Consider the following 27,013-nt stretch of genomic DNA (forward strand, 5'->3'; position numbering starts at 1 on the left):
GACTTCAATGGCCGTATTCGAAACTTTTCACCCGCATACATAATACAAGTTACAACCCATATACAGGCTACACACAGACACAACTCGTATATCCTATAGTATTGTGTACACATACCTATCATACGTTTTTACTCATTTTCCTTTGGGTAAAAATTGAAATTGTCAATTACTGCGATGAACGGAACACAGATTATACATAGGTACATTCAATTTCTAAAACCTAGTGTCGTACATTATTATTAATATATTACCGACAGTAATGCGTATTTTAATATTAGCCTCTAGCGACGGTTATTGTTTTCTAACGATTACACGTGTAATAACTAATATATTGTGGCCGCCGGGTAAAAAAATCTCGCACCGCATAAGTACTATTGTGTACTTGTGTCTTATATATTATGATGGGTTTTGATAAATCGTTGTCGAGTAGGTACGTTTTATTCCTTTCGAGCAACCGTCCAGGGCTTCAGCGTCAAAAAATGTGTATTTTTTTTAATTTTAACGCATTCTATCTATAATATAATATATTATAGCTGAATATAAAGAAGTATCGATTTGTTGATTACCTCGGCGTTGGCGGGTATTATAGTGCGTATATCAGTATAATATTATATCATTATTACCGAATGTAAACTATATAATAATATTATAATGCCCACAGTTAATGGAATGGAACCATATTTACCGCTGGTGGAGCGGTTTACGTATAATATATATAATAATAATGATATTGGTCATCGAGCAAGAGGGTGTGGGGTGATTAATAGGTACGACGAAGATGACGGACAGCGTGCGCCATCGGCCGATCAATAACAATGAATTAAAGTAATTACATCGATGGCTGTACACTGTTCATGGGATGGGCGAGGGGCAAGGAAACCGAATTAAATTCGTGATGGACGAGAACGAGCGTGCTGGCCGTCGTCACTCGTCGCCAACGTGTTCATTGTCGTGTTTTATACGACGATAACAATATAATATAATATTAATAATAAATAATATATTATAATAATGACGAGGACGACGACGAGACAAACGTCCGGGGAAACAAAACGTACGATGAGACGAAAACATAATAATATAAGGGCTGTATGATAGCTATATTATAAATGTATATTAGTTATAATATAATATAGTATTATATTATTATCATGTGTACTATGATGTATAATATTAATATTTTATTGTCGAGTCTCGGACCGTACTACGGTGGCGAAGGTCGCTGCGGTGGTTCAAAGCGAAACTCGCGTCGTCTTCTTCTGCTGTATACATAGACCGCACAATAACCGGATACCGTATTCACGTGAACGGCGGCCGACACAATGAAACAATGACGTTGTCCATATGCCATAACCATGTGTAGCCGCGTAGGTATACGTCTCCACAGATAAATATTATTAAATATACTCGCGCGTTATTGTCGATCGGCCGTTATTGCCGAGTCCACCAGCAGCTGTATGCTGTGCAGAGGCCAACGATATTACATTACACTCTGCACGAATCGATGATAACGTAGGTAAATATTTTGTATTTATTCTGCGGTACATAAACTTACAGTGTATACCAACGGTGTACCAATACGCAGCAGCAGCCCTGCGCACGGATAATAAAATAATAATGGACGTGCCGGGACACAAAGAACTATAATAATATAATACGCGCGCGTATCGTCATTCGTCCGCGGCCATGATTATTACACCCGACGGGGGTGCAGCGTTCCTTCGAAGCATAGAACAATATTCGAAGTCTGCCGGTCATATTCCGATATTCGCCCCAAAGACGAGTTGTATAGTCGTGGTTTCCTCACGCGGTCTTACCATTGTATACCGAACGACCGATTCAAATCTCGAAACGACCGTCACTATATATATTATTATTATACCTATCGACCACAACGATATTATGAACCCGCGAGAGCTGCTTATATGCGATGACGACGTTGGGTCGGCAAAAAACTTCGTACATATATATAATATCATCACTTGTATAGCTGTATAGGTATAATATACGAATTACGATTGTATATTATTATTATGTATACTGTATAGATTTAGACAGTTTAGTATTGGAACGCGATTGTGCATAATTTTTTTCATTTTTCGTTTTGTTTTTTTTGTTCTCGAACGTGACCGACTCTTCACCATTATAAAACGTTATTATTATTATTATCGTTCATACACGGTGCTGCAAGATGGTGAATATTATGTATATAAATACCTCTTGCAGTTACCGTTTTTTTCACTTGTTTTTCGATAATCGCACTGTTTACGAGCGTCTATCCTGAATAAAAACCGCAGACCGCGCGTTGGCAGTATATATATATAAGTGTGCAGTATGTGAAATGTGAATATTAAACTGATAATACATACGCCGTATAGGTAGGTTTTAGGTACGAGAACTCACGGTTTTATTTTTAATAAACCTACGATAATATCGTGCACGCGAATATATTATAATATATAATAATGATTATGATGTAGCCAACAGGTATATCACATTCAGGGACGGGAATTTTGAGGGAGGTAACTGGGTGTCACACTCACTCACGTTGAATATGATATTACTACATATTAAGACACTTAAACATGAGCGTAACTATGTATAGACTGCCCTTTTCCACCCAGCCATTCCACGCATAACTTTAACAAACAAATGATTACAATAACACATACATACCTATTTTGTATCGTGCTTGCAATTATACAAGATTATAAATATATTAGTAGCGAGCAGCGACAGTAGAACTGTATGAGGCTGGTATTGGCCAAAATATTTCAAACCCTAAGCAAAGTATTTAAACAACGACTCACCCACTACCCCCTACTACACAATATATCATTTAAAGCTGTATGCTAATTTAGAATTTTTGTTATAGGACGTTAACAATAATTTAGTATGAAAAAAATACTAGAATAATGAATTATAAATTCATCCTCACAAATTTTAATTATAAAAAAAATCAAAATAAATTTCTAGGACTAAGCAATTGCATTAGGTAAACATCGTTCACCACACCACTGAACGTACATCGTACAATGATAGGTAGTTGTAATTCTATTTTCATAGAAAATAAATAGATTACGTGATTCGAAAAGTAAAATAATAACGAACGCAAAATATTTTAAAAATGTTATTGAATATTAATTGTAGTTAGTTATATCAAACCTATCGTATAGGTGCGTAATTAAGTAATTTAATTACCTACTTTCTAAACTAGAGCAAAACTAAAAATGTTTTGACTGTACCTATATGGAGTTATGAGTTATGCTTTTTTTCAGTATTTATCTTCAAAACCGTTCGCTACCCTAAAAATGATTAGGGTAATACACTAAATATATAATAATATAATATACCCTATTCGTACACATATTATTACATAATGTTATATCATGGAGGTTTTTTATGCATATTGTATAGTAATATGTCCAATATAAATTTTAATATATGCAAATCAAAAGTATTTCAAGAAAACATTTCCGGAACCCTATTGATATCGTTATAATTTATAAAATTGGTATATATAAGTATATGAAATCGTCTCATTTCGTCCGGTGTTCTTCAATAATATGTAGGTAACACGCTAACACACGATTCGCGGCGGGCGTATCGATCGAGGTGTATATTATAATAATATCTGAATAATACACCGCAATAACTATTTACGAAATAATTGTGCGAATTACAACGTGACTGCATTAGCTGTCGGCGGCTAATATAGTTTTTTAATACATCACGGAGCAATATTATAATGTATAGTTCACGAATTGATTTCGCTGAATAGACCCGAGGATACCGCGGTACCACAGCTATTATATTTATATGTATATATACCAGTGATATCACGTGAGGTGTAATATCATTATTATTTATAATTCGATCCGCATCAAACAGTATCGATTGTTAATTTTATAGTATGTTATTTATATTCATTATTAATAACTAACCTAATATAGGTAATCAGTGGTGTCCCTATCTCGATTTAGGGCTGGGGTGATGTGAACTCGATATAATATTATAAAATAATATGATAAGGTCGTGGAGGACAGCGGTGGTGAACGCGTTACGCGTCCAACTCTACACGAGGAACTTGCTAGTTGCAGAGAATGATAAATAACTTAATAGGTACCTACTTAGTTAATAATAGGTTTAGACGTATATAGTCTATACTCTTTACTGGATGTGATTTATCCATAACCTGCTGTCCTGCTGACTATTGGCTATTGACGCTTAAAAATGGGCGAAGCGTTTCGTCGGACCGTGGAATTGATTTTGGTCAGAAATAATAAATGTTTATAACTGTTATAACTGTATCGCTTAACCAAAATGTCGTGTCTCACACCATTCGCTAATCGCTAGCCTATATTATAATATACAGTTATGCCCATAACATGTCATATAGATGGCCCTGGTGGTGCCATATAAAACAATAATATTATATTGAAATTTTATATTTTATTGATTTTTATTCAATTTATTTGATTTTATTAATTATATTACTTATTGTATATTAACAATAATAATATATTGATTATTGATATATGAATACATTAGATTTATAATTCATATATTATTATATACTGTACACAGTTTAAGATACATCTTAAATGTATACCTAACTACAAAACTGGTAATTGGTATATTCGACTATACGAGTATTTGAGTACCTATAAGGCTATTTAATAATATTATTGATAAGTGATTACTGATTATATAATTATGTATAATATTTTACTATTTGTTCAATAAATTATATACTTGTGCAGTGTGCACTACACGATATTTTATCAACATAAATTAATATTGTCTTATATTGGAATTGGAAACTTTGCAATAATTATTGTATAAGGTATCGTATTATTATAATTATTTTTAGTAGGTATCGCCAATACTAAAAAACAGTTATACCCTACAGCCAGTGGACTACATGTTAATATAATTAACAATATAATTTAATAAAATAGTAATAAGTTATTTACCTATCTAAGTATTAGTGATACTAATAAGTAATAATATTATGTTAGTACCTACTTAAATAATTAAAAAAAAATAATATATTTAAACATACATTTTAAGTATTAAATTTAATAAGTTGATACATATATATTTTTTTATTAAGAATAAAGACTTCGGCAGCGGAGGTCATTAGCCTGCAAAGGTTTAATAATAGTTATATTATGTTATTTTAAGTTACCAATTAAAAATAATTCGTTTAGTAACAAATTCAAATTTATGTTTTGAAAACAATATTATTCTAAACTAGTTGTTTTTATAATACATAATGTTTTTCATATATTATGATATACAATAAATTTTCAGCTGTTACAATTTAATTTTTGTATTATTACCTAGTTTGAAACTATCTATTTTTAGTATTTTTAGTATTTTTATAATTACTATTTTCTGTCAATGGTTTTTTGTAATTTTTATCGCACATTTCACGGAATCTTGTGTAAAGTATAGTTAAAAACTTATATTACAATATCGGACTATGACATCTACCGTATAACCACAAAACCACTGATTCAAACGGTGCATTACTCGGGGCCCTAGATATTATGGATATCAAAATCAAAGTACCTATCTATATAAGTACCTATACATGGCATAAAAATAATAATATATAATAGCATATTATACCGAACGCAATTAACTTGTTGATGTATTAGAATTAAAACTGTAATAGATAATTATATTACATGGACTATAATTAGATGACTACAGATTTATTTAAAATGATATATATTGTAAATAATAGTAAAATTGTTTTTTAATACAAATATGTATACCTTAATATGTCATTATTTTTATAGGCCCCAACATTTTCTTTTGCACTGGAACCCTTGTCATGATCCGACAATGTGTATGACTAGGTATACTATGTACACCGAGTACGGTGTACATTTATACAGTTATAAGACCCTAATAATTAGTATTTGTGCATACATTTCTACTCAATTGTTAGTCTCATATCCTTAAATAATAATAAAAAGACTTACAGTAACGCTTTCTATTACGTTTTATTAATTCGCCAAGCACGTATTATACATTTCTACGAGATCCGTCGTTTGTTTGCACGAGACATTCTAGGTTAAAGCCAATTTTCAAAATAAGCATTCCATTTGAATATCAAACGAAATGCACAAATTATATATATACACATACACACAAACATCTAAATGTGTGTTTGAGAAAGAGAGAAGAGTATACGTGTGTAAGCAAATCGTTGTATACTATTTAACATTTTTGCCACTTAACATTTATCATGACTATATACGTATTATAATAATCGAATTAATAATTTTGACTGGCCAATGGCCATACATAAATATGTGATATGTCTGCGGGAGCGAAACAACACTATATATATATTAGTAGTGTACTAGAATATCTTCTATAAGTTAATACAATTTCAAACATGAAAAATAACCCGGAGAAAATGTGCGACTAATACGTTATTACTCGTTCCCGCTGTTTGCTCAGGAACCTTTATCGCAATTATTTCGTGACATATACGATATGTATAGAAAATGTTAAATGATATATGTTTAATAATCATAAACTATAAAGATATATATATAAATATAAAATATATTATACGTAAAGTTCTGTATAACTATAAAATCACTGCCGACCTACTTAATACTTAATATTTTTGTTCTTTATTTTATTATTCTAATAAAAGTAAAACAAATATAGCGATAAAACAGGCGAATATTATAAGACATAAATAATATATCGATATATATGATAAAATAATAATACATTTAAAATTAAAATTGGATGTCTTAAAAAACGCATAACAAATAATTTTTTACGTACATATTTATGTGTTTTTTACTCTTACAGCTAATAACATTTAATGACCTCGAGTTAAAATTTAACTGTTGAATTGAATAAATTTATACATCATTAAGAATAACGGTATTTATCTTTGAAAACTGTATTCATTGAACACAACATATTATATTATAAAAAATAGTGTAGTTGTAAGAAATTACATTCGTTAATTATAACACTGTAATGTGTTTTTAAACTAAATAAATAATTATTTTTTTTATTTTCTATTCATCACAATAATAATCGTAACGGTGTAGGTATATAATATAATATACATTATACGCCATATCCACGGTAAACGTGTCGTGCCGTGCTTAATGTTTGCTCGATGCTCAGTAAATCATAGTAAATGTTTATTGGCACAAGCAAAATACTAAAATACTTTAAAAAAATTCTGTATTTACTATTTAATCGTAACCGCGTTGTTATGCTTGTACTCGCCTAAATCTATAAACCGCGGGTTACTTAAATACCGCTGCAGTTTTAACGGTGACGGCGAGTGTTTGGAAAATATATAATAATATGTGTATATAATTACTATTACGGCATAGATATTTTCTCGTGCATAAAGTTTGAACGTTTTGTAAAGTATTTTTTAGAATCTATACCTACAAACAATGTTAATGTATGATGCGGGTGTTTAAAATTGTTGCATTGGGATTTGCGTTTAAAATCAATTAATAATTATTAATTAGTAGGTACAATATTATACAAATTATACAAATCGTCTATGGCTTATCGGCCATGATAATACACTGCGACCAAAACAACTGCGTATCCAATAATATGAAGAACGAAAAACTGGTCGGTGTATGAATTAAGTCGTTATAGTATAATTATAATAATATATAACAGTGTACTCGACGTTACCACTAGTATAATAATATGATACAGTTATTAATTTATTACGTTTTAATATGCGCGAGTAAAGAGCTACTAAGTGCACTACCTATATAGGTACATCCATACAGGTACCTATGTATAATAACGTCTGAGCGTAAACTGTATAATGTTTAGGTTTAAATTAGGTTATAACGCTTCAGACCGCTATTATAAACGCGTTTCGCGCGTCCGCTGCTATATGGAGCAACAATTCAAAATAAATAATACAAGTACCTACGGTAAATTCAAAATATGTATAAATATTCAAAAAAATCACTTGGAAACAAGACACTTGCAGGCTATCAAGGCATACATTTTCCAATCACACACATAATTATTGTTATTTCATATTTTTATTAGATACGATTAAAAATTTGAATCGTATACGTTCGCGGCGTAATCGTCGAGGACATCCATAATTAGTCATGTTTTATTGCTGGATAGTGAACACAGAATAATGTCGATATCGATATTCATATTAATGAGTTATGTATGAGTACAGTCGGTGGTAGGTACTGGAGTAGTAGTGTAATAGTGTCAAGATTGCAATAACGTAATAATATGTAAATATTGCAAGTATATTATAATATAGTATGACTGCACCGAAACCGGATTCGCATTCACATCACCCCGCCATCCCTTCAGCCGTATCTATATCACACCGATTGTATCACTATCGCGGGCAACCGCAACCCGGGTGCAGATGTAACCTCTGCCCACGTTGACTTCACCACCACTCACCAAATTCAAGGGCGATTCGGAGTCCACCCATGTATACCGATTTTATAATAATATGTATACATAATAGGTATTATACGCAGTTATTATTATACTATATAGTAATAGCGGTGATTAATAGAGTTTGAGAGGTTAGGTTAGGTCGCCGATTGCCGTTTTTTTTCTCTTCGTCGTCGTCGTCATATGTAATAGTGAAACAAACCGACTTTCGAATCGGCATAAGCGTTTGGTGCGCGTAAAGTCTCGACCCGACGAAAAGTGCTAAAAGCAGTCGCGTATTAGGTTATGTCTAAGCGTTCGCCCATCTTCATTTCCGCGGGTCCGCCATTGCGCAACAGATAACAACGCTGGACGGTCGCAGCGTTCGCGTGTTGTTATTAATTATACATTATTCTTCTATCGGCGGAGATGCGCGTCGCGGATCGTGACGCGCCGACCGACGCAATAACGCGGGTGAACCGGCCCGCCGCCACCGCCGCCGTGGACACGGGGTCTCGGCCTCGGCTATTATCGATGTTTATCCGCTGCAATGCCGCCAAAATCGTTTCGCAGGAGAAAGCCGCGAGTATAATATAATAATGATATTATTATCGTAGCCCGTATGGGTATATTTTGTACGCGCCAACAAATAACGAGTGTGTGGTGCCCCCCCACCCCCCACCACGGCCGCGATCGTTTGTACCTACGCGTAATATCCTATACATGTGTATATATCGTTTTATTATTGTCGTGTATTTACCGCGAGAGATATTAATATTATTATGACTGTACATATAACTATATAAGACAAAACATTTTTAGGAGGACATAAACGCTTTGAACATATTTCGTCGGTCTAATTCCATAATTCGCAAAAGTATAATAATAATAATAAATATAAATAAATATAAATATAAATAATATTATATAATCATTTATTCAATGATAATATGGAGATACGACGATTTCTAACCATCAATTTTAAGGAGGATAAAATTATATAATTTCAAAAACGGCCTTATCAAACGATGTGGTTTTTTATTCTTAATTTTAATCACTAATAATCATAAAATCCAAAAAAATGGAGTTGTGACCTTTGCGATTTAGGCCGACGATATACTTAGACATAGTTTCTGGTAAAGAAATACAATTTTTTTGAAGCTTTTTTATGATTATAGATTATAATATATTTTAACGGTTTGTACATATTCCCCACCTGTTATGACTCAATGGCGTAGATTAAAATTCAAAGCTGTTGGTATCGCCCATCTCTAAATATTAGATGATTAAATATTAAGCACATTGTACGGCGTGCAACCGTAGTCGTGTGTTACTTTATCGTTAGGTATTGTAATAAATAATAATACAAGTATATATTTTATTTAAGTGACGGTATTTTTTATACGACTATATTACGACACCCTTGTACCCGGTGTTGTATTATATACAATATACATTATACCTACTATACCTACTGTATACAGTGGTTGTGAATGCAAGACCGTCAGACAACGTTTCTAGCTGTTTTCTGCGGTGCATTATATACTTTTATTATTGGTACCTATATGTAATAAATATATAATATATGTATAGTATGTTTAACATTAAATGTTATAATATATTGGCTGGTCGTGTTTGTTACTTTTTTTTAACCATTAACCAAACGAGATTTTAGAGAAATTATTACAATATTGTGGATTTAACCTATACTAATTGAATATAACCGAAGAATTAAGCCACTGTTCTCATTTCTTCATTTTAATCTTTTATTATTATTTCTATTTTCTTACAAAAATTGTGACGCTTACCAATTATCGCAGCATTATAACTCAAACAGATTTTTGAACTCAATGTATATTATAATATTATATTTAAATATAAAATTGATTGTTTATCGGTAAAATTTTACTACACTCTTAAGTGAAAGTTAATTTTTGGTTTTGTTTTCGTTGTTTTGATTTCCGGTTTTATACTAGTATATATTAGTATATTACAAAACAACGTAATATATTAAAACATTTATTGTACTACGTTCGCTCATCACGATCGTGTCATGTCTCATGTGTGCGAAACGCAAATGAAAATTATTAGTTAATCATCGATTAGGCAATACCTATTGTATCTAATAGAATACCTCAAATTCCAAAGGTGTATGAGACCAGCTGTATTCGTCTGGCGTTCAAAATACAAGTTAAGAGTAAAAATTAAAACTAGTTATCGATTTTCTAATCCCTTTAACTAAGTATATTGTTTCATTTTGTCTATTTTAGAGTCATTATTACTTTCTAAAAACCTTTTAAAACTTAAGCATTATTGTATACGTGGTGCGAGAGCGTGAGTGTGTGTGTGGGCCTATATTCTATTTATACGATTGTCTCGTTAGTAACATACAATATTATAATATTAAGCACACTAAATATTATAATAATGTGTATTACATATTATTATTATTATTACCATTCCGATTGTTTTCCGCTTTGGGCGGGTACGCTGTATACTATTACTGCAACTATTGTCATCGTTTTCGGTATTTCTCCGCCGGTCATTGGCTGCAAGTATAAAATAGTGGCGTACACTGCAGTATGTTCAGAACATGGACTATAGGTACGTTTTGAAAAACGTCAACAAGGATCTGACCTAAAACCTAGTACCGTGTGTACCCGATGACTAGTTTCAATTTCTATTGCAAACTCGCACGTGATTCATAAGGTTTCACCGAATGAAAACGAACAATGTATATATATTACAAAAAATAAAAATAAAAATTGCTTTGAAAAAAAATAATAAATGGAAAGGAATACTCGGCTATTCCTGTTTTGTGGAAGTGCACTTTTTTATTCATATACAATATACAGGTACTAGTAGTCGCTAGTCCTACATACGTGCCACGCTGCTTCAACTCTTTCACGACGAATGTGTGTCACATTGAATATCAATCGCGTTCCGTCATGATGATGGAAACTGTATCGTTTTTCGACTCTATTTAGAGCCGCGGGGTTTCGGTTTCAATAGACCGGCACAGATACATCGAAAACCACAGGTATCGTTGCCTATGATAACCATACCCATTAGTTTCGCGTTCAAAACCTGTCTATCTCACGTCCCAATGGTTTTGGAACCGATATAATATAGGTGCTGCAGATAGAATTCTATTAAAGAGGTTGTACGCAATATCGCAATACGGCGGTCTCGGGCATTCGTATTTTACATTGCAGTGAATAGAATTAGAATATATTCATTATATTTACCACGATATCGTTTTCTCGGTTGTTTTCAAAATGTATCTGACGAAATTTTATGATAACCTAACCTATATTTCAATCCGAAGATTATTTACAATTTATTTCATTGATTTGTTGTAGGATGGGAGCTCAAAGGACTACATTGTTACAAGTTTTTCAGCATAAAACATTCATGGGAAAACGCAGCCCAACTGTGCAACAGGTATTTTTGACCAAACAAGAATTTTTAGTATGGATGATTCTTTAAGTAACACATTTGTATCCTGTTGTATAGGTATGGCAGTGACTTAGTATTGATTGAATCATACACGGAGAATAACTACACTGCGTCATTGGCGAGGAGAAGTCTAGGGCCAGTGGATAGAAACAACCAGAAATATTGGTTGGGATTGGCTTCGTTAGACGATCTTCGAACAAATACTTTAGAATACGCTGGTGGAGTTTTAGTGTCGCAATATTCCGGTAAATTTCAGAAATAAAATAACACTAGTTGAAATTCATGAACGATGTTTTTAAATTTTTAATACCATTTTAGGATTTTGGTCATTGTCTCAACCCGATCCATCATCTGGAGAATGCGTTGACGTGACTGTGACTGATGAACAACAGTCGTGGGAGTTGCAAACGTGCGAATCTCTATTGCCATTTTTGTGCAGAGCTAATGCTTGTCCAACAGGTTAGATTTCTGGACAGTTTAATTTTAACGTAATTTTATTTTCACGCAATTGCAATTTGTTTTTTAGGCTCGTTTCACTGCTCAAACGGGCGTTGCATTAATTCAGCATTCAAATGTGACAAGCAGAATGATTGTGGTGACTGGTCAGATGAACTGGATTGCTCTTCAAACTGCCACTATTATATGGCCAACAGCGGTGACGTAGTTGAATCTCCCAATTACCCGCACAAATATGAAGCCCTGTCTAATTGTAAATGGACATTGGAAGGCCCACAAGGCCACAATATATTGTTACAGGTTTAAATAAAATTACTTAAAAAATATAAATGTATGTACATTTTTTCTAATATATTTTTACTATTAGTTCCAAGAATTTGAAACGGAGAAATCATTTGATACTGTACAAATTCTCGTCGGTGGTCGTACTGAAGATAAGGCGGTTAATTTAGCAACCCTTTCTGGAAAAATGGACTTGAGTAACAAAATGTTTGTGTCGGCTTCTAATTTCATGATAGTCAAATTTAGCTCAGATGCTTCAGTAGAACGTAAAGGCTTCAGGTAAACATTGCAATTTCATAAAATTAAAATTATTACAAAAATATAATATATTAAAATTTATTTTAAAGGGCTTCGTGGAAAACAGAACCGCAAGTATGTGGTGGTAATTTAAGAGCAACAACACAACCACAACCTTTGACTTCACCCGGATTCCCTAATAATTATCCTGGTGGTTTGGAATGTTTGTACACCATCACTGCTCAAGCTGGAAGAATTATTACTCTCGAGGTATTATTTTATTTTTTGTAAAAATTATTTTTAATTTTTAATTATATAAAATATCAAATTTTAGATTGAAGATTTAGAATTACAACAAAACAGAGACTTTGTATTGATTAGAGATGGAGATTCGCCAAAGAGTCAACCAATTGGACGTTTAACAGGATCGTTGGAAAACAATCCTAGGTTATTAATGTCTACCGGAAACCAAATGTATTTATATTTCAAAACAAGTTTGGGTGACAGCAAAAAAGGATTCAAAATTAAGTACTCACAAGGTTGTAAAGCTACTATAACCGCTGCTAATGGAACAATTGCTTCACCTACTTTTGGTTTATCAAATTACCCAAGCAATTTAGAATGTCTCATTAAAATCAAGAACCCAACTATGAGTCCATTATCACTGAAATTTGATTCTTTTGTCTTACATCAATCTGATTATGTACAAGTTTATGATGGGGCAAGTACTAGTGGACTAAGACTTCATCCAAATAATGGCTTTACTGGAAGTACTCCTCCTAAGATTACACTTACAGCGGCTAGTGGAGAGATGCTAGTACGATTTGTAACAGATGCATTACACAATCAAAAAGGATGGCATGCAACATTCTCAGCTGGTAAGATTTAATTTTAATTTTTTTGTATCACATTTTATATTCAATTTATATTCGTAGATTGTCCAACATTGAAGCCTGGTGAAGGAGCATTAGAATCAAACAGAGATACTGCTTTTGGAACAACTGTTACTTTCTCGTGTCCTGTAGGACAAGAGTTTGCCACAGGAAAATCAAAAATTACGACTGAATGTTTAATTAGTGGTAATTGGTCTGTTTCATACATTCCAAAATGTCAAGGTAAATCAAATATCATCAAATAAAAGGTTCATACTTACTAATATTATTTTTCTATATTATAGAGGTGTATTGTGGTCCCGTTCCACAAATCGATAATGGATTTTCAACTGGTTCAACTAATGTTACTTATCGTGGTCAAGCAATGTATCAGTGTTATGCAGGATTTGCCTTCCCATCCAACGAGCCAATCGAAAAAGTGTCGTGCCTTGCAGATGGGCGGTGGGAAAGATTACCAACATGTCTAGGTAAGGGAACAAATATTAATTTCGTGTGTGTGAACAAATATTTCTAATCGTTCATTTTAAAAATGTTAAGCTTCTCAATGTCCACCACTTCCGGAAACACCACATGCCAATTTTACGGTTCTAAACGGTGGCGGACGAAGCTATGGGACCATAGTGAGGTTCCAGTGCGAGTCAGGATATGTTCGGTCAGGACATCCTGTAGTACTCTGTATGAGTAATGGGACATGGTCAAGTGGAGTTCCAGTCTGTTCTCGTAAGCTTTATTATACTTGACACAATAACAGAGATTTGAGAGTTTGATTGTTCGTTGTAGGTGCTGAGTGTCTTGTGCTTCCTGAAATCCATAATGGATTCGTTATTGATCAAACTCGTAAATACTTGTTTGGAGATGAAGCTCGTGTACAATGTCATCGGGGATTCAAACTAACTGGTGGATCATCGATAATAAAATGTGGCGCTAACCAAACTTTTTCTAATGTACCTAAATGTGAAGGTAAATTTTAAATTTTTTAAATTTGTACACGATTCATGCATTATTATTATTTTAATAATTCTGTATATTGTATTTTGTTAATTAGATGTAAACGAGTGTGCAGCTAGTCAATGTGATTTGTCATCGACAGAATGCGTCAATAACTTAGGTGGTTTCCACTGCCGATGCAAGACTGGTTTCGCACCCACTATGGAATGCAGACCAGTTGGAGATCTTGGTTTGATTAGTGGAGGAATTTCAGACGATTCTATCACTGTTTCTGGATCTGAACCTTCATTTACCAAAGAGGTAGATATTATATTTTTTTTGTTAAATTAATGCGTAAATTTATATCAAAATTATCCTTGTGTGTTTAGATGATGAGATTAAATACCATGCGGGGATGGTGTGGCACAAATGTGGAACCTGGTGACAACTGGGTTTTAATTGATTTAAAAGCACCAACAGTAATAAGAGGCTTTAGATCACAAGGTGTAATGAGAGGGTCTAACAAAATTGCATTCTCCTCTGCTATAAGGATTCAATATTCAAATAATCTGACGGATGTGTTCAGGGATTACACTAATCCCGATGGCACACCAGTGGAATTCCGCATTTTAGAACCTAGTTTGTCAGTGCTCAATTTCCCAATGCCCATTGAAGCTCAATATATTAAACTGAAAATACAAGACTACGTCGTTGCTCCTTGTTTAAAACTTGAGTTAGTCGGTTGTACTCGATTAGATTGTGTTGACATAAATGAATGTTCAGTTAACAATGGTGGATGCCAGCAAAAATGTATTAACAGTCCTGGAAGTTATGCATGTTCCTGTAATATTGGATATGAACTGTATGTAAAGAACGGAACTGCTGGTTTTGTAATAAATGAATTTGAATCTGGAGAAAGAGATGGTGACGTATACCAAAGGAATAAGACCTGTGTTCCAGTTATGTGTCCCAATTTACAAGCACCTGAAAATGGTGTGGTTCTTTCTACAAAAGAATCTTATCATTTTGGAGATTTAGTGAACTTCCAGTGTAAATTTGGATACGTGATGGCTGGATCAGCATCTCTTTTGTGTACATCCACTGGAGCATGGAATGGAACAGTACCCCAATGTCAATGTAATTTAAAATTAACATTGATATTTTATATCTACATAATAAAACTGTGTGTAAAATGCATATGAATTTTTACAGTTGCAAAATGTGTATCTCTTCCTGATGATAAGATTGAAGGTCTTAAAGTAAGTCGATTTGAAAAAGATGCAGTACTCGTGCCATTCAAAGAAAATGTTACGTTAAAATGTGAAAACCCAGGACGAACACTTCGAGGAACTGCAACTTCTGGCTTTAGACAATGTGTTTATGATCCAAAACCAGTAAGTCTTAATTAAATATTTTATAATAGTTAACACAATCGTATTTTATTTTAAAATCTTTATAGGGTTTCCCCGAGTATTGGCTATCTGGAGCAACTCCATCATGTCCAAGAGTAGATTGTGGTGTACCAATGCCTACAGCTGGGGCTGAGTATGGAAATTTCAAAGATACGAGATATCAATCATCATTCTTCTTTGGTTGTCAAGATACATTTAAACTTGCTGGGCAGACCGATAAGAACGATAATGTAGTGCGTTGTCAAGCAAACGGTGTTTGGGATTTTGGAGATTTAAGGTGTGAAGGTCCCGTATGTCAAGACCCTGGAAGACCTACAGATGGTTATCAAGTAGCCACAAGCTATGAACAAGGCTCTGAAGTACAATTTGGCTGCAATAAACCAGGCTACATATTAATTAATCCAAGGCCTATTACATGTATCCGAGAGCCTGAATGTAAGGTTATCAAACCATTAGGTTTGACTTCAGGTAGAATTCCTGATTCAGCTATTAATGCAACATCAGAAAGGTAACATTATCTTTAACTAGTTAATTTTTTTTTAATAAAAGTGCATCAAAATGTGTTTTTAGGCCAAATTATGAAGCTCGTAACATTCGTTTGAATTCAGTTACTGGTTGGTGTGGTAAGCAAGAAGCATTTACATATGTCAGTGTAGACTTGGGACAAGTATACAGAGTCAAGGTACATATTATATAAATATATTTTAAATTTATAAATGAATAATTAGACATTAATATGAAAACTTTATTTTAGGCTATCCTTGTGAAAGGAGTAGTTACTAATGATATCGTAGGACGTCCAACCGAAATTCGCTTCTTTTACAAACAAGAAGAAAAAGAAAATTTCGTTGTATACTTCCCAAATTTCAATTTAACAATGAGAGATCCTGGAAACTTTGGTGAACTGGCTATGATTACTTTACCGAAATTTGTGCAAGCACGATTTGTCATTTTAGGTATTTTTAACATAATATTATTAATTAATAATATAATCGATATCTAATGTAGATATATCATATATATTAATTCTATGAACAATTTTAGGAATCGTTAGCTATATGGATAATGCTTGTTTGAAATTTGAATTGATGGGCTGTGAAGAACCAAAAGTTGAACCTTTATTAGGTTTTGACTATGGTCATTCACCGTGCGTCGGTAAGTTTTATAAACAAAAACATTTATTATTTAAATAAAAGTAAAAATACTAAAATAAAAAATATTTTAGATAATGAACCTCCGGTATTCCAAAATTGTCCAACTCAGCCGATCATAGTACGTCGGGGACCTAATGGAATAGAACCAGTTAATATGACAGAACCAGTGCCAGTTGACAACAGTGGTAGCATTGCAAGACTTGAAGTAAAACCACAAAGTTTTAAATTACCATTCTATACATTCCAAGACACAGCAGTAAAATACGTTGCATTTGATTTTGACGGAAATGTAGCCATCTGTGAAATAAACATCACAGTTACAGGTAGAACTAAATAAATAATACTGAAATTCAATTCCTATATTTATAACGTTTTATACTTATTCTTAGATGAAACCCCACCACAATTGAGCTGTCCGCAGAGTTACGTCATTGAATTAGTGAACAAACAAGACAATTATGTAGTCAACTTTAATGAGACTCGTAGACGAATTAATGTATCAGATGCTTCTGGTGAAGTCACGCTTACATTTAACCCAGACCGAGCTTCGATTGCTATTGGAGACTTTGAAAATGTAACAGTTACAGCGGCTGATAAATTCGGAAACAAGGCTACTTGTTATTTCCAGGTAAAATTTCCCATAACATTAAGTTTAAAAAAAAAAACAAATTTATACATTTTGCATCTTATATAAAAAAAAAAATCCCTTATTTATTATTATAATATATGAATTGTAGGTTTCCGTACAAGCAACTCCTTGTGTCGATTGGGATCTTAAGCCACCATCAAATGGAGCATTAAATTGTCTGCCGTCTGATGACAGTGGTTTGGAGTGTATAGCTACTTGCAAAGCTGGATTTAGGTTTACTGACGGCCAACCAACAAAATCATTCACTTGTGAACAAAGAAGTCTATGGTCGCCATCCTCAGTTGTACCAGATTGTGTATCTGAAGACACACATCAAGCTGATTACCATGTAGTGCCATCCGTGACTTATCGTGCTAATGGAGCAGTCCCGTCTTTATGTTTAAGACAATACGCTGACATTTTAAGCCAACATTATGGACCTCTTAATGATATTTTGACAGAAAGATGTTCTGCTGTTAAAGTTAACATGAATGTATCATTCATTGATACTAAACCACAACTATTAGATGAAAACTTAGTACAGGTATGATAGTTAATCTAATCAATGTATTAATCTGTACCTATATTCGCATGTCAATTATTTGTATAAAAATAAAAATAATGTATAATGTATAATATGTTTGTTTTGTTTTTAGATTGATTTTGTATTAGGTGTTCTGCCAGAAGTTAGACAGCCTCAATTATACGATTTCTGTGGGTCGACTTTGAATTTAGTTTTCGATCTTAGTGTTTCATATGCTAGTGCTGCTATAGAACCACTGTTGAATATATCAGCAGTAGCTAATCAATGTCCTCCTTTGAAGGCACTCAGATCATCTGTATCTAAAGGATTCACTTGTAATATTGGGGAAGTACTTAATATGGACACTAATCAAGTGCCTCGATGCTGTAAGAAATAATTATTTATTATATTAAGATATGAATCGAGCTTATCTCACTTATCTCATTTTAGTGCATTGCCCGGCTGGAACTTTTGCTGGAATCAAACAAACATCGTGTATGCCATGTGCTCGTGGCTATTACCAAGATACAGCTAGACAAGGCGCTTGTATGAAATGCCCTAATGGAACATACACTAAGGAATTGGGTTCAAAAAGTTTGAAAGACTGTATTCCTGTGTGCGGGTATGGAACTTATTCACCGACAGGTCTCGTTCCTTGTCTCGAATGTTCCAGAAATAGTTATACATCAGAACCACCTACCTCTGGTTTCAAGGAATGTGTATCATGTCCACCTAACATGTTTACATACCAACCTTCTGCTCCGAACAAAGATTTTTGCAGAGGTATTAATTTTTTGTCATAATTCATGTACACGTGATAATACATTTAATGTTACAGCTAAGTGTCCTCCTGGCCAATATTCAGAAACTGGTTTAGCGCCCTGCTCACCATGTCCTCCAAACCACTATCAAGCGGGAAGTGGACAAACTGTGTGTTTGGGATGTCCTACAAATACAAAAACCAAAGGCCCTGGAGCTGCAGGACGAGATGAATGTCAATCTATCGTATGCACTGAGAGCTCATGTTTACACGGTGGACTTTGTGTACCTCTCGGCCATGGAATACAATGTTTCTGTCCCGCTGGATTTTCAGGAAAGCGTTGTGAAATCGACATAGACGAATGTGCTTCTCAGCCATGTTTCAATGGGGGTTCATGTATAGACCTTCCTCAAGGTTACCGTTGCCAGTGCAAAAATGGATTTAGTGGAATAAACTGTCAAGAAGAGAAATCTGACTGTAAGAATGATACATGTCCCGAGAGAGCAATGTGCAAAGATGAACCAGGGTTAGGCAACTTTACTTGTCTTTGTCGCAGTGGATACACAGGACAAAATTGTGATATGACGGTTAGTTATTAAAAAAAATGTTATAATCTAATAAGACTTATTAAATACTATAAAATTGTTTAATTATTTATAGATTGACCCGTGCATGGAAACAATAAACCCATGTAAGAACTCAGCTACTTGTACAGCATTGAAACAAGGTAGATACAAATGTGAATGTAAGCCTGGTTGGGAAGGTGAACATTGTGATATAAACATTGATGACTGCGCAGAACGACCATGCCTTTTAGGGGCTGCCTGTACAGATCTCATAAACGATTTCAAGTGTGCATGCCCACCAGGTTTTACGGGAAAACGCTGTGAAACAAAAATTGAAATATGCGCGGCTAACCCGTGTCAGAATGGTGTGTGCGTTGATAGATTGTTCAGTCATCAATGTGTATGTCATCCGGGATGGACTGGTGCTGCTTGTGAAATCAACATTGATGATTGTGCAAGTAACCCGTGTGGAAACGATGGAGAATGTACAGACATGGTGAATGGTTATTCTTGTACTTGTGACGTTGGTTATACCGGTAAAAGATGTCAACATTTGATCGATGATTGTGCTTCGGGACCATGTCAAAATGGAGGATCGTGTGTTGACATGTTGGACGGATTTATGTGTCGCTGTAGACCTGGTTACTTAGGTCTTCAATGTGAAGCTGGAATTGACGAATGTCTAAGCGATCCCTGCAGTCCTGAAGGTACTGAACAATGTTTAGATTTGGACAACAATTACAAGTGTGTGTGCCACCCTGGATACACTGGGTATATGTGTGAAAAGAACATTGATGATTGCGCTTCTTCACCATGCATGAACAATGGTAAATGTTACGATGGTGTCAATACGTTCTCCTGTCAATGTCCACCTGGCTGGACAGGAAAACGATGCGAAATCGATTTAAGCTCATGCCAGAGTAAACCATGTTACAACGACGCGACGTGTATTAACTTGTTCCAAGACTATTTCTGCGTGTAAGTATACATATTTCAGCTTACTTTTATAAATAAAAAAATATATAAAATTGTAATACGGGGATATTTCATATTTTACCGCGTTTTTCAGATGTCCATCGGGAACTGACGGAAAGCAATGCGAGACTGCACCAGAACGTTGTATTGGTAATCCATGTATGCATGGAGGTAGATGTCAAGATTTTGGATCTGGATTGAATTGCACATGTCCAAGTGATTACGATGGAATCGGTTGCCAATATGAATTTGATGCTTGTCAAGCAAACACATGTAAAAATGGAGCGACATGTATTGATAACGGGCCGGGGTACAAGTGCATCTGTCCACCTGGATTTATGGGCAAAAATTGTGATGAAGATATAGTTGACTGTAAAGAAAACTCATGTCCACCTACAGCTACTTGTATCGACCTTACCAATAAGTTCTATTGCCAGTGTCCGTTTAATTTGACGGGAGATGATTGCAGAAAAAGTAAATTACAATACATGCTTAGAAAATGGTCAAAACCGATTTTAAATGTTAAATTTGTATTTCAGCAATCCAAGTTGATTACGATTTTAGTTTCCCGGAAGAGACATTAAGTAGTGCTGCTTTAACAGTTCCATTCCAATTCACGGGAGCTAGAGATAGTTTCACTATTGCTATGTGGGTTCAATATGCACAAAAAGACGAACCAGGAATATTCTTCACACTTTACAGCGTCACGTTAGTTTAACTTAATAATAATCAATAGTATGAATTTATGAAAAATATAATTTATTTGAAATTGTTTTAGGTCTCCACATGTAGTACAGGGTCAACGAGTACTTATACAAGCTCACTCTAGTGGGGTTGAAGTATCAATTTTCCCAGAACTTCAAGATGTATTTTTGGCTTTCCATGAATACACTACTATTAACGATGGTCAGTGGCATCACATTGCTATCGTGTGGAATCAAGGTACACTAACTTTGATCACCGAAGGATTAATCGCGAGTAAAATGGAAGGTTACGGAACGGGAAGGAAGTTACCAGAATTGTGAGTTAAATTGTATATTAATTTATAATAAACATATTTTATGATTTTTTTTCCGTTACAGCGGTTGGGCTGTGTTAGGAAAGCCAAGGATGGATAGAAAGACATTTACAGAGGCTGGTTTTAAAGGTCAGCTGAACAAAGTACAAGTTTGGGGACGTGCTCTTGATGTCACTAATGAAGTGCAGAAACAAGTTCGTGATTGTAGAACCGAGCCAGTACTCTACCAAGGATTAGTTCTCACGTGGGCAGGTTTTGACGATATCCAAGGGGGCGTTGAAAGAATTGTTCCTTCGAAGTGCAGTCAACACTCTTGCCCAGTTGGATACACAGGACCAAACTGCGAACAGCTTCAAGTCGATAAAAAACCACCTCAAGTTGAATATTGTCCAGGTGATCTCTGGGTAATTGCGAAAAATGGATCAGCGGTTGTCAATTGGGATGAACCGAGATTTACTGATAACGTTGGAGTTGTAAGAGTTGAGGAAAAGAACGGTCATAAGCCCGGCCAAACACTTCTATGGGGAACTTATCGTATTGCATATGTAGCATTTGATGAAGTTGGTAACGCTGCAGTATGCTCTTTCAGAGTGTACGTTCTGTGTGAGTAAAGTTTTAATTAGCGTTTTCTAAAAATATTTTACATACAAATAACGTTGTATATATATTTTTTGGTTTTAGCTGAATTTTGTCCAACGCTAGCAGATCCTATTGGTGGAAAGCAACAATGCAAAGACTGGGGTTCCGGTGGACAGTTCAAAGTGTGTGAAATCAGTTGTAATCCGGGATTAAGGTTCTCACAAGAAGTTCCGAAATTCTACACGTGTGGCGCTGAAGGTTTCTGGAGACCCACCATAGATCCGGCTTACCCGACAATATATCCTGCATGTTCAGCATCTAAACCAGCTCAACGAGTGTTCAAGGTTGACATGAAATTCCCTACGTCAGTGTTATGTAACGAAGCGGGACAAGGAGTATTGAGACAAAAAGTCCGAAATGCAATAAATACATTGAACAGAGACTGGAACCTTTGTTCATATTCTATTAAAGGAACACGCGAGTGCAAAGATTTGAACATTGACGTGAAATGCGATCATCGATCTTCTAGGCCAACGAGAAATGTAACTGTATACGACGAATATGATTCTGCTATCGTAATAAGGTAAAATTTAATGCTGTTCATATTAAAAGTTTTAATATACGTATAATTTTACATATAATAATTATATGTAAAATTTGTTTAAACTCATTACTTGTAAACTAAAAGATGATTGTGTTCAATATTTTAGAGAGAAGAGGCAAGCCAGTGACACATACTCAGTACAGATTTCGTTCCCAGCTATCAAGTAAGTAGTATTCATCGGTTTAACCAGTGGTGCATATAACTAATATTGCAAGTTTGAGTACTAACATTTTGTTGTTTTCAGTGATCCCGTGGTCAACAGCAACTCAAATCAAAGAGCAAACATTCAAAGATTATTAGAGAAGCTCATATTGGAAGAAGATCAATTTGACGTGCATGACATTCTACCGAACACCGTCCCGGACCCAGCTTCTCTGAACTTGGAATCCGATTATGCTTGTCCCATTGGCGAAGTGGTCATGGCACCAGACTGCGGTAAGACACCTCTATGAACATTATATTATACTGTTATTGTTATTGATTAAATTATATATGACAACCTTTTCATGTGCGTTTCGTTTTACAGTCCCGTGTTCTGTGGGAAGTTACTTCGAAAAGGAAACGAAAAAATGTGTACCATGTGCGGTGGGTTCGTACCAAAGCGAATCCGGTCAGTTACAGTGTTCAGTGTGCCCAGCAATCGCGGGCAGGCAAGGTGTGACCGTGTCGACGGGTGCTAGGTCGGCGTCCCACTGCAAAGAAAGGTGTCCAGCAGGCAAGTACTATGACGACGAGGCTGGTCTGTGTAGGAGTTGCGGTTACGGTTTTTACCAGCCGTCGGAAGGCAGTTTCAAATGCCTTCTGTGTGGCCTCGGCAAGACTACGCGGACCACGGAAGCAGTGTCCCGAGAGGTTAGTCACACGACCATAGAATTATAAGACGTACAGAAGACACGCGCTTTGTCATTTTGTCTGATTAATGCGTTATTACAGGAATGCCGAGATGAATGTGCTGACGGCATGCACTTGGGCATGGAAGGGGAATGCGAACCGTGTCCGAGGGGTACTTACCGAACTCAAGGCGTCGAACCGGCATGTCAACAATGTCCCGCCGGTAGAACCACCAAGCAATCCGGAGCTTCCAGCATTGAGGAATGCTCGTTGCCAGTCTGCGTTCCAGGTAATAAAATGTCACCAACTCAATAATTATATGATATAATATCAGCGTGATACGGACCCTTTTGACCGCGAGTGTTAACGTTTTTGCAGGCACGTACTTGAACGCGACCCAGAATAGTTGCATCTCCTGTAAGAAGGGCACTTATCAACCGGCCACACAGCAGACCAACTGTTTGCCGTGTCCACCAAACATGAGCACCAAGACCATAGCTGCCGTAAGTATATTATACTACATTTGAAACAAAAACGGCCATCACCGTGAGTGTGGTTTCTGACAGACTCTGTTAGGTATGGTAAATAATAATAATCACGATGTCTGTCGCAGACGAGCAAGTCCGAATGCTGGAACCCGTGCGAGGCGAACGTAGCGGGCAAGCACTGCGACGTTAACGCCGACTGTCTGCTGATACCAGAGACGTCAGACTTCAAATGCGAATGCCGTCCCGGGTTCAATGGAACCGGTAAGGTGTGCAAAGACGTGTGCGATGGCTACTGCGAGAACAAGGGAACGTGCGTCAAGGACCTGCGCGGTCAACCGTCATGCCGCTGCGTCGGCTCTTTCATCGGGCCCCACTGCGAGGACAAGTCCGACTTCGCGTACATCGCCGGTGGCATCGCGGCCACCGTCGTGTTCCTCATCGTCATCGCGCTGTTCGTGTGGATGATCTGTGCTCGGTCAGAGCGCGTCAAGGAGCCCAAGAAGCTGATGGCCCAGACCAATGACCAGACCGGGTCCCAGGTCAACTTCTACTATGGCGCTGCGCCGTACGCTGAGTCCATAGCGCCGTCTCACCACTCTACGTACGCGCATTACTACGACGACGAGGAGGACGGCTGGGAGATGCCCAACTTCTACAACGAGACGTACATGAAAGGTAATTATGTTTACGGCGAAAAATTTTTTTTAGAATATCCATGTATTTGTTTTTATTACGATCGTAGTGGTAGTGTATACTGTATAAATATAGTACCACCATAGCATATTTTGTCGTACGAAATCTCCGAGGTTAGATTAATTTAATATATTGTAAACGACGTTTGTGTGTTTGCAGAGGGTCTGCACAATGGCAAGATGAACAGCTTGGCCAGGTCGAACGCCAGTATTTATGGTAACAAAGAAGACTTATACGACAGACTCAAGAGGCACGCTTACAACGGCAAGAAAGGCAAGTATTGTGATATTTTATTACCGTTTATTATGCTCCGTCGCGCGATATTGAATAGCCTATTTACAAATGTCTCGTGTCCCTAAGTTTATTACAGAAATTCGTTATAAAAAAATGTGTTTTCTCAAATTATGACATTCTATACTTGCACAGAATCCTTGATTGTCACGTTGTAATGTCCTATTCAATTTATATAGTGGCTATTACAACTTTTAATATTTTTTGGTTTCTTTTATAACGGTTGTACCTTACACAGTTCTTAGTCAGGTATATTCGGTGGAGTGTTGAGTATCTATAGACTAGAAATACATTATATTACACATGGGGTGGGGGGCTTATCCCCACGCCACAAGCCCCAAAAAGCCCATAATTCTACAAAATAGTATATTATTAAAAACAAAATTACAAAAAAAACATATTATACTACAGAAAGTTTTCTCAAAATTATGACTTAGCCTCCAACCAAGTCTCTAAGCCAGCCCTGAGTACTCATCTACACACAATATGAGGAGGTGCTACGGAGTTACAATTGCATAACAATAATTGTGAATTTCGTTTAACCTGTGTCTGATATACTTGTTTACAGATAAAAGCGATACCGAAAGCGAATGCCAGTGAATAGACTACGAATAATAATTAGTTGCTCAAAAGTAAAAAAAAAAAATAATAAATATAAATATATAATTTTATACTACAATAATTCGTACGAGTCGGGCGAACGCGTGTGGTTCGCGGTTGAGAAATCAAAACCAAACGGAGTGCGTTGTCTGAACGAATCGGTCAAACTCCAGGAATGACTATTGGCCTACACCCGACTTTTCCTCAAGACAATACGAACCTAATTATTTATAACTTAATATAGAAATTTAGTGTCATAATATTATGTACGCGATGGTTTTGTATGTATTGTGTAAATAGATATAAATATAATTGTTATTATTTTTAACAAATCCTAATGCATTCAAACATTAGCGTATAGGAATAAGAGACTATTGGCTCATAAACCAAATTTGTACAGTTTAGGCGATTTTTATTATTTACAATTTTTAAGTGTCATTATTCAATCATTTTTTATCGTAGCTTGTAAGACAAAAAATAAATAATTTATTTGTTTTAGATATATATATTTTTTTTTACCATCAAACAAACAACAAAATAAATTATAAATATAATTAATATGCATTTTTCAATATATTATATTAAGTATTTTAAAATTTCATACTAACATTTAATATTATTTTTATTAATTAATAGTTAAAAAAATAAATATTTCCGGGCTATTTTTATAAAAATAAACAATCCACAGAAAGGAACTTACCATAATTGAATATTCTCATCATATAAAATAGGTAAGTTATAACATTGACAATACATAATAATATTATATATTGATATTATTATATATAATTATACTATGTTTGTTCAATGATACTGTGTATGCAACTATGTCAGTGCTAAGTATGTAACGTGCAATCATAGATGATAGATGTGAGATTGAGATTTAATATTTCGATGGGCGTTTAGTGTATACTGTATATTAGCGGTCACCAAATGGCGGCCCTTGGACAAATTTTATCCGGCCCGCAGATAATGAAAAAAAAGTAAAAACCGATAATAAAGTACTTAGGTAGGACCAAGGCCTTGCCAGTTTGTTTGATTTGCCACCAGACAGTAGCTGTTTTTAAAATGTACAATATTAAACGTTATTATGAGACTTCACATAAATTATCAATATCCGAAAAATGTCCAGTAATTTGTGATCTTCGTAAATTAAAAAAGGATAAGTGGCACTCGGGGACTGCCGCGATAAAGTTATTGC

The 27,013-nt window shown here is 35.1% G+C and overlaps 1 protein-coding gene across 1 annotated transcript in view; it reads left to right on the plus strand.

The window, feature by feature from the left end:
• LOC100162025 overlaps positions 1-25,871 on the plus strand; it is a 51,670-nt gene extending 25,799 nt beyond the window's left edge. Inside the window, exons 4-41 of the mRNA XM_001949433.5 lie at positions 11,799-11,880; positions 11,953-12,140; positions 12,214-12,354; positions 12,422-12,651; positions 12,719-12,912; positions 12,981-13,140; positions 13,205-13,748; positions 13,806-13,985; positions 14,048-14,230; positions 14,301-14,483; positions 14,544-14,723; positions 14,809-15,011; positions 15,080-15,827; positions 15,903-16,084; positions 16,150-16,610; positions 16,673-16,784; positions 16,857-17,058; positions 17,147-17,257; positions 17,328-17,579; positions 17,646-17,884; positions 17,994-18,428; positions 18,541-18,793; positions 18,858-19,190; positions 19,246-19,754; positions 19,828-20,711; positions 20,803-21,182; positions 21,248-21,416; positions 21,487-21,729; positions 21,791-22,329; positions 22,408-22,888; positions 23,016-23,072; positions 23,154-23,344; positions 23,436-23,761; positions 23,843-24,029; positions 24,119-24,243; positions 24,354-24,903; positions 25,081-25,194; positions 25,781-25,871. Of these exons, the coding sequence (XP_001949468.2) occupies positions 11,799-11,880; positions 11,953-12,140; positions 12,214-12,354; positions 12,422-12,651; positions 12,719-12,912; positions 12,981-13,140; positions 13,205-13,748; positions 13,806-13,985; positions 14,048-14,230; positions 14,301-14,483; positions 14,544-14,723; positions 14,809-15,011; positions 15,080-15,827; positions 15,903-16,084; positions 16,150-16,610; positions 16,673-16,784; positions 16,857-17,058; positions 17,147-17,257; positions 17,328-17,579; positions 17,646-17,884; positions 17,994-18,428; positions 18,541-18,793; positions 18,858-19,190; positions 19,246-19,754; positions 19,828-20,711; positions 20,803-21,182; positions 21,248-21,416; positions 21,487-21,729; positions 21,791-22,329; positions 22,408-22,888; positions 23,016-23,072; positions 23,154-23,344; positions 23,436-23,761; positions 23,843-24,029; positions 24,119-24,243; positions 24,354-24,903; positions 25,081-25,194; positions 25,781-25,812 (10,583 nt within the window). The 3' untranslated portion in view covers positions 25,813-25,871. The remainder of the gene's footprint in view (positions 1-11,798; positions 11,881-11,952; positions 12,141-12,213; positions 12,355-12,421; positions 12,652-12,718; positions 12,913-12,980; positions 13,141-13,204; positions 13,749-13,805; positions 13,986-14,047; positions 14,231-14,300; positions 14,484-14,543; positions 14,724-14,808; positions 15,012-15,079; positions 15,828-15,902; positions 16,085-16,149; positions 16,611-16,672; positions 16,785-16,856; positions 17,059-17,146; positions 17,258-17,327; positions 17,580-17,645; positions 17,885-17,993; positions 18,429-18,540; positions 18,794-18,857; positions 19,191-19,245; positions 19,755-19,827; positions 20,712-20,802; positions 21,183-21,247; positions 21,417-21,486; positions 21,730-21,790; positions 22,330-22,407; positions 22,889-23,015; positions 23,073-23,153; positions 23,345-23,435; positions 23,762-23,842; positions 24,030-24,118; positions 24,244-24,353; positions 24,904-25,080; positions 25,195-25,780) is intronic.
• The last annotated feature ends 1,142 nt before the right edge of the window (positions 25,872-27,013 follow it).

This window comes from Acyrthosiphon pisum, chromosome A1, assembly GCF_005508785.2.
Source record: "Acyrthosiphon pisum isolate AL4f chromosome A1, pea_aphid_22Mar2018_4r6ur, whole genome shotgun sequence".
Classification (NCBI taxonomy): domain Eukaryota; kingdom Metazoa; phylum Arthropoda; class Insecta; order Hemiptera; family Aphididae; genus Acyrthosiphon; species Acyrthosiphon pisum.